Consider the following 12755-nt stretch of genomic DNA (forward strand, 5'->3'; position numbering starts at 1 on the left):
GTTAAACACCTTAAACTTATAATGGATATTATGTAATCTGTTCCTATCATTCCTTGCCTTCTAGGAAAGTTTTAGAATTTTTCACCCATAAATTCAAGGCAGTAAGGGGAGATTCATTTTGTTTTGTGGATAATATTCACACTATTTATAATTTTATATTTCATACTAAAGATTCAAATACAAGATTTTATGTCCTAGCTTTATGGTGAGGCATCTGCCTTTGCACCCATCTAGGCACCAATTCATTTTTTTTTTTAAAAAAAGGGAAGCTACACACTGAAGTTTTTTGTCAACAGCAAAATTTTTTGAAATGTACACTAATAGTGTATCTATCAATGGAATACTGTACAATCATTAAAAAGAATGAGGTAAGTTAAAGTCATATGAGCAAGTCTGAAATATTCACAATGTATTTTGGAAAAAAGCAATTGCAAAATATGTATAACAAATTCTACTTTTGTTAAAAACAATCAGAAAAACATCCCAGTTTATATATGTATATATATATACATGTACATTTGCATACATACAGAAACATACTAAAGGCAAAGAGACAGGAGATTTACTTACATAATTCTTCAGTATTTAAAATATTTTAAATCAAAGTTAATATAAGCTCATAGTAAAACAATGTAAAAATCTTCTATCCCAAACTGCTATTACTATAAAAAGTCCTCCTACCCAACTAGCCACTACTAACATCTAGAGTTTGGCATTTCATATGTATAAAAACTTTTATTTTCAATGGTGCAAGGTAAGTGATTTCTATTTTTGTGCATTGAAGAAACCATCTCACATATAAGATGTAGTATATAAATACTTTCTCATATTTTCAGATTATATACTCACTTGTAAAGATATAGGAAAAAAGCAATGAAGACAGAAAACCAGCCAGAGTTTTGATGATAAAACAAATATGTATACTTTACAAAAATGTCTTGTAATAATAGTTTCATTAAAAAGATCCATTTGGGATCTGACTAGCATCTAATAAGGATGCAGGTTCGATCACTGGCCTGGCTCATTGGGTTAAGGATCTGGCATTGCCATCAGCTGTGGTGTAGGTCACACAGGCGGCTTGGATCCCACGTTGCTGTGGCTGTGGTATAGGCCAGCAGCTAAACCTCTGATTCAACCTCTAGCTGGGAACCTCCATGTACCACAGGTGAAGGCCTAAAAAGACAAAAAAAAAAAAAAAAAAAAAAAAAAAAATCCATTTTCCTTATTTAAGTTCATAAAAACTCAAAACATTACAAATTGTTTATTAAAAGCAAAATTTCCATAATTACACTTTCAAGAAACAGCTAATGTTAACAGCATATAGTTTTTGTACACTGTTTTCCTCCATGTTTACACTATTTTGAGTATACATATTTCTAATGAATTTCTAAATTAAGATTTTTACATGTTTTTAAAATAATTTAAAAGCATATTAAAATAACATTTTATTTTATTTTTTTATTTTTTGCATTTTGCTTTTTAGGGCCAAACCAGCGGCATAAGGAGGTTCCCAGGCTAGGGGTTGAATTGGAGCTTCAGCTGCCAGCCTACACCACAGCCACAGCAATGTGGGATCGGAGCCACATCTGTGACCTACACCACAGCTCAAGGCAATGTGGGATCCTTAACCCACTGCGTGAAGTCAAGGATGGAACCCGAAACCTCATGGTTACTACTCGGATTCATTTCCACTGTGCCACAACAGGAACTCCTAAAGTGACATTTTAAAACAAGATAATATTTCTTAGAAACTAGCCAAAAAATAGATGAGTTTACTGGTATTTAAGCAAAGACACTTCTCCATACATTAACTGCTGGGCCAGATAATTTGTCCCATTACACCCCAATGGAAAAAGATGGCTATTATTACCAAACTCACAGAATTGGTGTGTTATGTTTGACAGTGCAAACGCAATGCCTGCCGCACAGAAATCACTATTATCAATATATACAGGCAGCATGTTTTCGCTGACCACATACTTTAATCTGATATTGCATAAGGATTCTTGGCTGCAGTTTTCTTTCCCCATGTATGAAACAAATTATTTTGAGCTGAGTCTGGAATGGAAAGTCCAACTCCTACATTTGTATTTAACTGAATGGTACAAACATATCTAAGGCCTTAAAAATGTATACAATCAGTAGTTCTACTTCTAGGAACTTATATGAAGGAATTAAAGGTCGAAAATTTAGTTCAAAGATAGTTATCACAGCACTGATTGTAAAAAGAAAATATAAACACCCTAAATATCCAATAAGGGATTAATTAAATTAAGGAAATCATTATACAAACACTAAAACTAATGTTATAGAAATATGTTTAGGAGTTCCCGTCGTGGCGCAGTGGTTAACGAATCCGACTAGGAACCATGAGGTTGCGGGTTGATCCCTGCCCTTGCTCAGTGGGTTAACGATCTGGCGTTGCCGTGGGCTGTGGTGTAGGTTGCAGACGCGGCTCGGATCCCGAGTTGCTGTGGCTCTGGCGTAGGCCGGTGGCTACAGCTCCGACTCAACCCCTAGCCTGGGAACCTCCATATGCCTCGGGAGCGGCCCAAGAAATAGCAACAACAACAACAACAACAACAACAAAAAAGACCAAAAAAAAAAGAAATATGTTTATATAAAAGAGAGCCTCAAAAATAATATAAAATATAATCTACCTTTGAAATACAGAGAAAATCATCTGGATCTTTAATTTCTGGGTGCAAAAATTAAAATTACCATTCCCATCTTTTAACATGCCCATACTTCTACAATGAACATGTACTATCTGTGTGTGATAATTTTAAATAAGAAAATATTCAGAAAAAATAAGAATATTTTCTTCAATTTATGCATGAGATGAAAGAGGCCAGTATATGCATTCCCAACTTTACAGAAGGTGAATCTGAAGAACAGGGTTAATTACTTGCCCTTGGTCTTTCAATTGTGGACCAAAAGTTAAGTGATTGTCTTTTTCATTAAATTGTTCTTTCTAGCTTATACATATGATTCTCCCATGTATATGTAATCATGTAGGAAGTTCCTGGGCCAGGGAGCGAACCTGCGCCACAGCAGTAACTAGAGCCACAGCAGTGACAATGCCGGATCCTTAACCCACTCCTTTGCAAAACAGACATTTAATGAATAAATGCCCAGGGATCGGGAAGGGCCATGTTGTTCCTCAATAACTTAAGCCCCACAAAATAAATATACAATGTAAGAACACTGGGCTACAATGAAGTATTAGTTCAGGAACAATAAAAAAAAAAATGTATTCCTGAGGTAAATAATGGTACACAGCCAGAGAAAGAAGGGTAGAGTTGCTGATACAAGCTAGGAATACAATCCTTTAACTTTTAGAAGTTCCTACTTTGAATTAGGCTCATTAAAACTAAATATTAGAAGTGACTCTCTTACATACAACTCAGAAAAATCATTAAATCTCAGCCACACAGAATTTGCCAATGTGCTTAAGAATATTAACAGAGGGAGTTCCCATCCCATCATGGTTGAGTGGTAATGAACCTGCCTAGTATCCAGGAGGACTTGGGTTCAATCCCTAGCCTCTGTCAACGAGTTAAGAATTCGGCATTGCCGTGATCTGTGGTGTAGGCAGGAGATAACGGTTCGGATCTGGCGTGGCTGTGGCCATGGTATAGGCTGGCAGCTACGGCTCCCATTTAACCCTAGCCTGGGAACTTCCATATGCCGTGAGTGTTGCCCTTAAAGAAAAAGAAAAGGTGAAGAAAAAAAAAAGTATATTAACAAAGAGACTGCTAGAAGACTCAAAGGAGCAGCCTTTTTTTTTTTTTTTTTTAAATTTCCAGGGCCTCACCTGCCGCATATGGAGATTTCCGGGCTAGGGGTTGAATAGGAGCTGTAGCTGCTGGCCTAAGCCACAGCCATGAGACATCTGAGCCTCTCAAAGGAGCTGCCTAATTTTTAAAGTACTCTCTTTGAAAGTCTGGTCAGGCTCTTTAAAGAGTCATGATCCATTACTAAGATTTCTGAGCCTGGAAATGCAGTATCTGTTCTTCAATTCTGGTTCCTGATCTTTTAGGGTAAGGCTAAATTGGGGGATTGTCCATCCCACCTCTCACTTTTTCTCCATAGGCTAAGTCCCTGAAGCTAAAGACTGCCCCCATTTAACCTTTACTCTGCTGAAAGAGGAGAGTAGAATTTCCTAGTCCTTTCCTGGCAGAAACCTCTATCTGTTGAGGCTTAAAACAAAATCTTATAGAGATTAAATCATAAACAGTTCACAATTACTGCTTCACTTTCTCATGTGCATAAAAGTCAGAAAAAGATATAAAAAGAAGCAAGAATTCTAACAGTACTATGATGATTAACTTATATACGCTCACATTTGAGAATATAAACATTTTATATTTTATAAAAAATATAAAATTCCAGAAGAAATTAATGCATATACCTAGAAAAAGGCGGTATAAATCCTTCTAAAATATTCTCGAAAAGAAACCAAAGCACAAACTGCTTCAAGTATGCTATGTGTCAACATCTCCTTGATACAATTTAAATTATTCATAATATAATTATTTAAAAGGCTTAACACTGGTCTTTGACAAGATTAGTCTTATATTTAAAGTGTTATACTTTGGACCATTCAGAAGGGGCAAATTAATATACTTAGTTTCCTCTCCACAGAAAGTTAAGACATGAACAGTTGGTTTGCTCATAAAATCACTGGCAACAACAGCCTACAATAAGAAGCTAGTTTTTCACAATCCTGGTCTTACATTCCCTGCTAACAAACTTCCCAGACCAGAGAAACAAACATGTGGAAACATGTTTCCATGACATAATGCCTCTCCTTCCTTCATCAATTGTTCATAATAGAAACACTTCACAATCATGTTTACACAAGACAGCCACCTCAGACTCTCCAACAATTCTGTAGAAACACGCTTTGAGTAGGTTCTAATTCCACTACTTTAGTGGACGATCCTTACCAACACCTGAAGCCAGTGACTCCCATCCCTGATGCTCTCCCCATTAGTGCACCATTAACCCGAGCCCCTGGAAACTAGTCCGATTACCTCTATTCTCAAGGACACGGAGTTAAAACCCTGAACACTTCAACCCCTTCTTAAAAAAAAAAAAAAAAAAAAAAAAGCTTTCTGGCCCAGGTGAACTTGCAACTCATCTTCTGATGTATGCAGCTTAAGCTTTCATGTCTTACTTTTCTGAGAGAAAGCTGTCACGCAGACATTTGCGGAAAGGAGTTAAGGCAGAACGAATAAGGAATCTTTTACACAGCGGGGACACCTGCCTGCGGCCAATAATCCCACACAAGCCCCACTAGGGAGGGGTAACCAAAGATATTTCTCTAATATTCAGGACATTGAAGTGATCCCACATCAACCCCTTACCAAAAAACTAAAGCCGGGCCGCCAGGGGACAGAGGCGTGGGGTGGGGATATGGGGGAGGTGTGTGTGGGTACAGAAAGGAGATATGCACGAACTATTAGAGTTAAATCCCTTGTCCTTGAAGGAAAAGCAGCTTCGCGGGGCGGGGAAGCCCGATTCCCACCTGGGCCCGCCAACCCGCGGTTGCAACTGATGGACCTCACCTGTCATCTCCGAGTTCTGCGCATCAGAAGGAAGCAGCAGGCGGAACAAACTTAAGGGTCAGGATAAAACGTTTTCTAGGGTTATGAACAGACAAGGCACTTACGGGGTACACCTATCGCTGTACTCATTAGCGATGGTTTCGATGCCGCCACTCCTCGCTACTGCGATGTAGCAGTTGAGAAAGCCGAGGTCAATGCCAACCACAGACATCCCGCCGCCTAATGGTCGGGGAGATGGTGCTGAAGCCCTCTGTGCGGGAACCGCGTCCTCGTTTGGGCTATTGCTCCTGGAATTGCGACTCCTACGAGAAGCAAAGAAGAGATGACCCCAAGCAGCTGCGCAATAAATCTAGGGCAGTGCGTTGGGGAACCTCGGAGGAGGTGGAGGCCGCCTGCGCCGCAACCTCCGCCGCCCTGGTCTCTCTCCACTGCGGTTCGGCCGCCTCCAACCGGCAGTTACTGGGGTCTGCGCCTGCGCGCTCGGCCGCCGGGGAGGCGCACGAGCTGCCGCTCCGCGCCGGAGGCTGCTCCCGACCTCGACTTCGGCCGCTTCCGTCAGCACTCGGGCAACGGCTGCCCGAGGAGCTGCGGGTTCGAGAAAGATCTGGAAAATGGAGGCAGCTGAGCCAGCCGGGAGTGGGAGGGAGGAGAAGGGGGAGAGGGGAGGATCAGGGAGAGTAGAGGGGAGGGGAAACAGAGCTGGCTCGCTCGCCACCGCGCGGCAGCTGGGCGCAGTGCGGTTGGGCTAGTAGAAAGCTGCTGCCCGCACGGCCGTTTGCCCACGTGTTTGGAAGGACCCCTTCGGGTTGTTTTGGCAACGGAGACTGGCCAGATACAGCGGCAGGACAGTGCCCAGGCCTACCCCGAGTCGGACGCGCCGGCTGGCGGATGCTGGCCCGGTGCCGCCGCCTCGCTTTTTCCCTCCGAGGGCCGCTCCGCAGCCCCAGCACCCACCCGCCGGCCTCGCCGCCCCGAAGGGGCCATGTGCCGCAGTCCGGCGCGCTGGCAGTCAGTCTGCGCGACCTCGCCCCCCGCCCGCCACGCTTGGCTCTGTGAGGTGGCGCCCATTGTGCGGACAGTGGCGGCCTCGCCTCTCCCCAAGGGGCGCCGCCGATCCCAAGCCTTTTCTCTTCGCAAACTATGGTGTTTTGTGTGAAAGCCAAATGAACACATTTTAGGGTGTTTTTGTTTTTGTTTTTCCCCTTACCAGGGATTGAAGTACCAAAAAGCAAGCCAAAACCAAAAAACCACTTATGTCAAGAAATGACATACTGACAATTTTTCCGTTCACGTAACTGTCCTCACACTATCCTAAAAGCTGCGATCTCCTCCACTTAGCTTTTCCTCTGAAAACCAGTTTTACAGGAAAGCAACCTTATGTCTAGGTGTCTCTGCCATCGGGCAAGCCTGTGCATTGCCTCCAGCCTCTGCCCTTTGTCCACAGGAAAAGAGCCTCCTATGGCCCAGCTATTTGCTTTCTTCATTTGAACACCATCTGTCATCTGTCTGAAACTTAACCAAGTTATAGTGTTCACTTACGATGTTTGGCTCTCGTTCTTTTCTCTGTGGGTTTCATGTTCTTTGTTCAGTTTTTCGTAGGTTTTCTGTACCTTGCTGTTCAGTTCTTCGTGGGTTTCCTGTTCCTTGTCATCCAGTTCTTCGTGCTTCTGTTCCTTGACATTCAGGTCTTCTTGGATTGCCTGTTCCTTCTCGCCCAATTCCTTGTGCGATTTCTTTTCCTTCTTGCCCAATTTGTCATGTGTTTCTTGTTTCCTATTTGTTGGTATCATGAATGAGACTTTTTTACGAGGTTTTTTAGTACGCTCATTGTCCTTATTTGTCCGCTTCTTAAAAGAACTTAGACTTTTTACCACTATCAATGCTGCAACAGCAGCAGCAACAAGGGTGGCTATAGCTCCTGCTGCTGTTGCTATGAGAAACATGAAATCCATGTTCAAGGGCAGTGCTGAAGAAGCTCTAATGTACAGTAATGTTCTGGCTCTGGTCTTGCTGCCTTAAAGAATGACACTTCCCTTCCATCTCACAAGCACACGGGAGGAGTAACTCGTGTCGACGCCATCCTCTGTCAGCTCCGACGCGACAGGTGTTGCGACCGCACCTCCCAGCAGGCATTGCGTGAGCGGCACTGGGATTGGGTACCGCAGCTCCCAACAGAACCTGGGCCCCAGTGCTGCTGCAGCCCAAGACTTCTACCCCTCTCCTCGGTTCCCCCTTCAGCTATCATCTTTTTACCTGCCCCCTCTTCTTTTATATAAAGAGGTTTCCACTGGTCAAGATTTAAAAATAAGGTTTCTCCCTGAAGCCAATCATGAGTCTGTCCCTTTAAGGCAGTCGTAACTGTATCATTGGTGTCTCCCTCGATGATGCTGAGTGTAAGGATGGGGTGCGGGACAAGGGATAGGAAAGGTAATTCTCTGCCACTCAGCCGGTGAGGTCCACCAGATCTCCTAGTACTTGCCATTTTCCAGGGTGTTGCTGATTTATCAATTTATTACAAAATAGTCTGAAATTCTCCTAGGATCATTTATTTCTCCATGCCGCCTGTACAACTTGAATGTGTGAGAATAATTTTCCTATTAAAAAACTGAAAATATCAGAGTAAAAAGAAACGGGGTTAGTAGCAAGGGGTTATCATCACCACATTATTTACAATTATTGGAAGGAAATGAGAGCACCTACTGGCTAAAAGCAAGACAGGTTTGGGGACCACATAGACGGGCTGTACTCCCAGGCTCGCCTTATTATCAGTAGGACCTTTGCCAAGTTATTTAACTATCCAAGTCCCAGGTTCAAAATCGATTGAAATGAATAAGACAAATAAACCGACTTTTATTATTAAATAAAGTGAGCATGGCCATAGTGCCTGGCACCAAAAGAGCCAATACATGATAGGTACGCCCAGTTGAGGCTATAGAAATTATGTTGATTTATGTATATTGTTAATCAATGTATCCAGCAACCCTGATGTTTTCTCATGATTTCTAGTATTTGTATGGCTTTGAATTTACTGTGTATACAACAATACAGTCTGGGAAATAATTTTTTTCATTTTTAATCCTACTTCTTTTTTCTTAATTATGCTGCCTAAGCTCTCCAGTACAATGCTGAATATAAGCTGTAGTGGTGATCACCTTTGTCTCATGCCTAATATTAAAGGAAATACTTCTATGCTTATGATGTAAAAAAAGCTAAATTATCTTTTCCTTGCTAAGTTTTTCTCATAAGTGCATACTAAAATGCTACTCATCATCCATTGCAGTGATCTTATTTTTCTCCCTAAATCTGTTAATGTGAATAATATTAATAGATTTTCAAATATCCCTGAAATCCAGAAATAAGTCTACTAGGCCATCCTTATTGGTTCTGATTTTAGATACACTGGATTTAGCGGGTGATTATTTTATTTAGAATGCTTGTAAGATTTAATTTGTCCTTCTTTACTCTTTTCATTGATATTAAGACTATACTGGCTTCAGAGACGTTGAGGTTTCCTTATTCCTTCCTCTGGCAAAGTTTTGGTAAGACAGACCTGAAAGCTATCTTGGACTGGGGCTTACTAATAGATTTATGACCATAAGTTAAGTTTCTTTAGTTGGTATAGTCTGTGGGTTTTTTTCCTATTATATCTTGAATATTTACATTTTAATTAAAAATTGACCCTTTCATCTAGGTTTTCAAATTTGTTGACATACCTGATTATTCATTTATTAAAAAAAAATCTCTCCTATAGCTCTTTGTCCAACTTTCTCATTCTTAATGTTGTTTATTTGAATCTCTTGGTTCCTATCACTAGTGGTTTCTTAACCTGTTTTTGGTTTCCTTGACTTCTATTATGCCTTCTGTATTATGTCTTTGTTTTCTGTTTCATCTGTTCTTTAACATTTCCTTCTATATTTTATTTTTTTCTAGTCTCCTGAGTGTAACACCTAGCTCATTAATTTTCAGTCTTTCTCATTTTCTAATACATATATTTACAGCCATAAGTTTCCTTCTTTTTTTTTTTTTTTTTTTTTTTTTTTTTTTTTTTTTTTTTTGCTATTTTTTGGCCGTCCCGGCATATGGAGGTTCCGGCTAGGGTCGAATCGAGCTGTAGCCACTGGCCTACGCCAGAGCCACAGCAACGAAGGATCCAAGCTGCGTCTGCAACCTACACCACAGCTCACGGCAACGCAGGATCTTTAACCCACTGAGCAAGGCAGGATCAAACCCGCAACCTCATGGTTCCTAGTCGGATTCGTTAACCACTGCGCCACAACGGGAACTCCCATAAGTTTCCTTCTAAATACCATTTTTGCTGAATTTTTACTTGAATTTTCAAACAATTAGAAGAATGGACACTGGAGATTAAAAAAATCAGCTTAAATGAAAACACTGATATTAGAGAAATGAGTTAATGGGTTTGTAATTACTGCACCCCAGAATTAAGCAGACTTATCTACCTAGTTATATAATATACCTAGTTCCACATTGGGGCCTGCCCCTGAAAAAATTCAAGGGCTAAGAATGTAGGCTCCAAAGCAAAGTGAGAAAGAGGCTTAATTATTCTCAAATTCCCCAAGCTATTTGTACCAAAAATCTTTTACAGCCAGTGTTTAATTTAGGTTTAACAGTATGTTTACTGATTTTTCACTTCATTGCTCTTGTATCCCTCTTTCCTTCTGGGTTCATATTTCTTTCAGCAATCTGTCAGTAAAGGTCTTTGAATGGTGAACTGCTGGTTTTTTGTTTTTGTCTGAAAATCTTTACCCTAACTTTTTTTTCCTTTTTTTTTTTTTTTGCTTTTTAGGACTACACCTGCGGCATATGGAGGTTCCCAGGCTAGAGGCCGAAATGGAGCTACAGCTGCCGGCCTATGTCACAGCCACAGCGACACTGGATCCTTAATCCACTGACCATAGCCAGGAATCGAACCTGAAACTTCATGGTTACTAGTCGAATTTGTTTCCGCTGTACCACAACGGGAACTCCTACCTTAACTTTTGAATAATAATTTAGTTGAAACAAAATTCTTGATTGACAGTAACTGTCCCTATCTTTTGACATCTATTATTATTGATGAGTCAAAATATTGTTCCTTTTTCAGTAATTAGTTTTATTTTTTGATATTTTGTATCTCCTAATGTGGAATTTTAAAAATTTATTCAGAAATTTTTATTAACCTGAGAATAAATGAATTTTTTAATCTCTAGAGAAACTCAGCTATTGTCCTTTGATTATTGTTGCTCATCCCTTCTTTTCAGTTTCTACTGGATCTATCAGAATGTGTAGGGTGGGAGTTCCTGTCATGGCTCAGTGGTTAATGAACCTGACTAGGATCCATGAGGTTGTGGGTTTGATCCCTGACCTCACTCAGTGGGTTAAGGATCCGGCGTTGCCGTGAGCTGTGGTGCAGGCCGCAGATGCAGCTAGGATCCCACTGTGCTGTAGGCCAGCAGCTACAGCTCTGATTAGACCCCTGGCCTGGGAACCTCCATATGTCTCGGGTGTGGCCCTGAAAAAAAAGAAAGAAAGAAAAAGAACGTGTAGAGTGTCTTTCTAACCTCTATGACTCTTACCACTATCATTTTTGGATGTTTTTTCAAACTTGTCTGTTCTTTCATACTACGGTATTTATATTATTTTGCTTCCTTTAAAAAATCTTTTGGGAGTTCCCACTGTCACTTGGCAGGTCCTGACAGTCTCTGTTTGAGGATTTGGGTTTGGTTCCTGGCCCTTCTCAGTGGGATAAGGATCTGGCATTGCTGCAAGCTGCGGCATAGGTCACAGATGAGGCTCAGATCCTGCATTGTTGTGGCTGTGGTGTAGGCCAACAGCTGCAGCTCTGATTTGACCCCTAGCTTGGAAACTTCCATATGCCATAGGTGTGGTCTTAAAAAGTAAAATAATACTTTTCTTTAATCATTTTAAACATTTTAATTTTGTATAGTCTCTTTTAGGGTACTTTAGCTCTTGGGGTGCTAATTCTGATTGTTGTTTGTATCTACGAACTCTGCCACATAGTCCTTGTGAAGAATCACATGATTTGTGTTTTCACCTTGAATTCATCTTCAGTAAGGTTACTTGTTTTTCTGCAGGATTTTCATGTGCCCTGGGTTATAGAGAGGTTTTGTTAATTGTTTCTGCCAGAGCCCTGAGAAGGTCCTCTTTGGTCCTAGAACAGCTTTAATTAATTATTTGGTTTGGAGTTCCTGTTCACAGATACTGCTTACGTATATATTCTATACTTTGTCATAGCACAAGCCTGGGGGTTTTGATTTCTCACATTTGACTTACTTCTTTCCTACTCACTGCTATCAGGTGGCTGGCAATCCTTCTTGTCCACTATGGTTTGGTGCCTATCTTCCTAGTTTCTCTTCTTAAATAAAACGCCTTCCAAGGAGTTCCCATCGTGGTGCAGTGGCTAACGAATCTGACTAGGAACTATGAGGTTGCGGGTTTGATCCCTGCCCTTGCTCAGTGGGTTGACCATCCAGCGTTGCCGTGAGCTGTGGTGTAGGTCGCAGATGTGGCTTGGATCCTGCGTTGCTGTGGCTCTGGCATAGGCTGGCAGCTACAGCTCCAATTCAACCCCTAGCCTGGGAACCTCCATATGCCGCGGGAGCAGCCCAAGAAATGGCAAAAAGACAAAACAAACAAACAAAAAAACAAACAAAAACAAAAACAAACAAACAAAAAACCTCCTTCCAAGCTTTCAGCTGTATTAGACAGTTTGTGTGGTTGGTAGGCACTGTGTGTTCAGTTTCATTCCCCTAAATAACATTTTATTTTCTTCTGTCCTAACTATATACATGTTCCAGGTTCAAAGAATAGACTTTTGGTGTTGTGATTTAGTAATTAAATTCCTGTTTGCCCTCTATCCATGCCATTCAGGATTTTAAAGAATTCATTTCTCTAAGCATGACCCTGAACAAATTGATAACTTTTATCTTTTTTAATCTTTATATAGGAGACTATTCCTAATATTTTATTACTTTAATTGTTTTTCTTTGGGCCATCTTAAATCTTCCTTTTGTTGTGATAAACAGAACTACTGATAGTGTAGAAGGAAAAGAAAATATCTTCTATTTTGTTTCTATAACTTTTTTTTTGCCTTTTAGGGCTGCACCTATGGCATATGGAAGATCCCAGGCTAGGGGTCAAATTGGAGCTGCAGCTGCTGGC

At 40.9% G+C, this 12755-nt stretch overlaps 1 protein-coding gene across 1 annotated transcript in view; it reads right to left on the reverse strand.

The window, feature by feature from the left end:
* Positions 1–6015, reverse strand: part of HSPA4L (heat shock protein family A (Hsp70) member 4 like) — a 56062-nt gene extending 50047 nt beyond the window's left edge. Inside the window, 1 exon segment of the mRNA XM_021101609.1 lies at positions 5678–6015. Coding sequence (XP_020957268.1) covers positions 5678–5784 — 107 coding nt within the window. The 5' untranslated portion in view covers positions 5785–6015.

This window comes from Sus scrofa, chromosome 8, assembly GCF_000003025.6.
Source record: "Sus scrofa isolate TJ Tabasco breed Duroc chromosome 8, Sscrofa11.1, whole genome shotgun sequence".
In the NCBI taxonomy this organism is placed as follows: Eukaryota; Metazoa; Chordata; class Mammalia; order Artiodactyla; family Suidae; genus Sus; species Sus scrofa.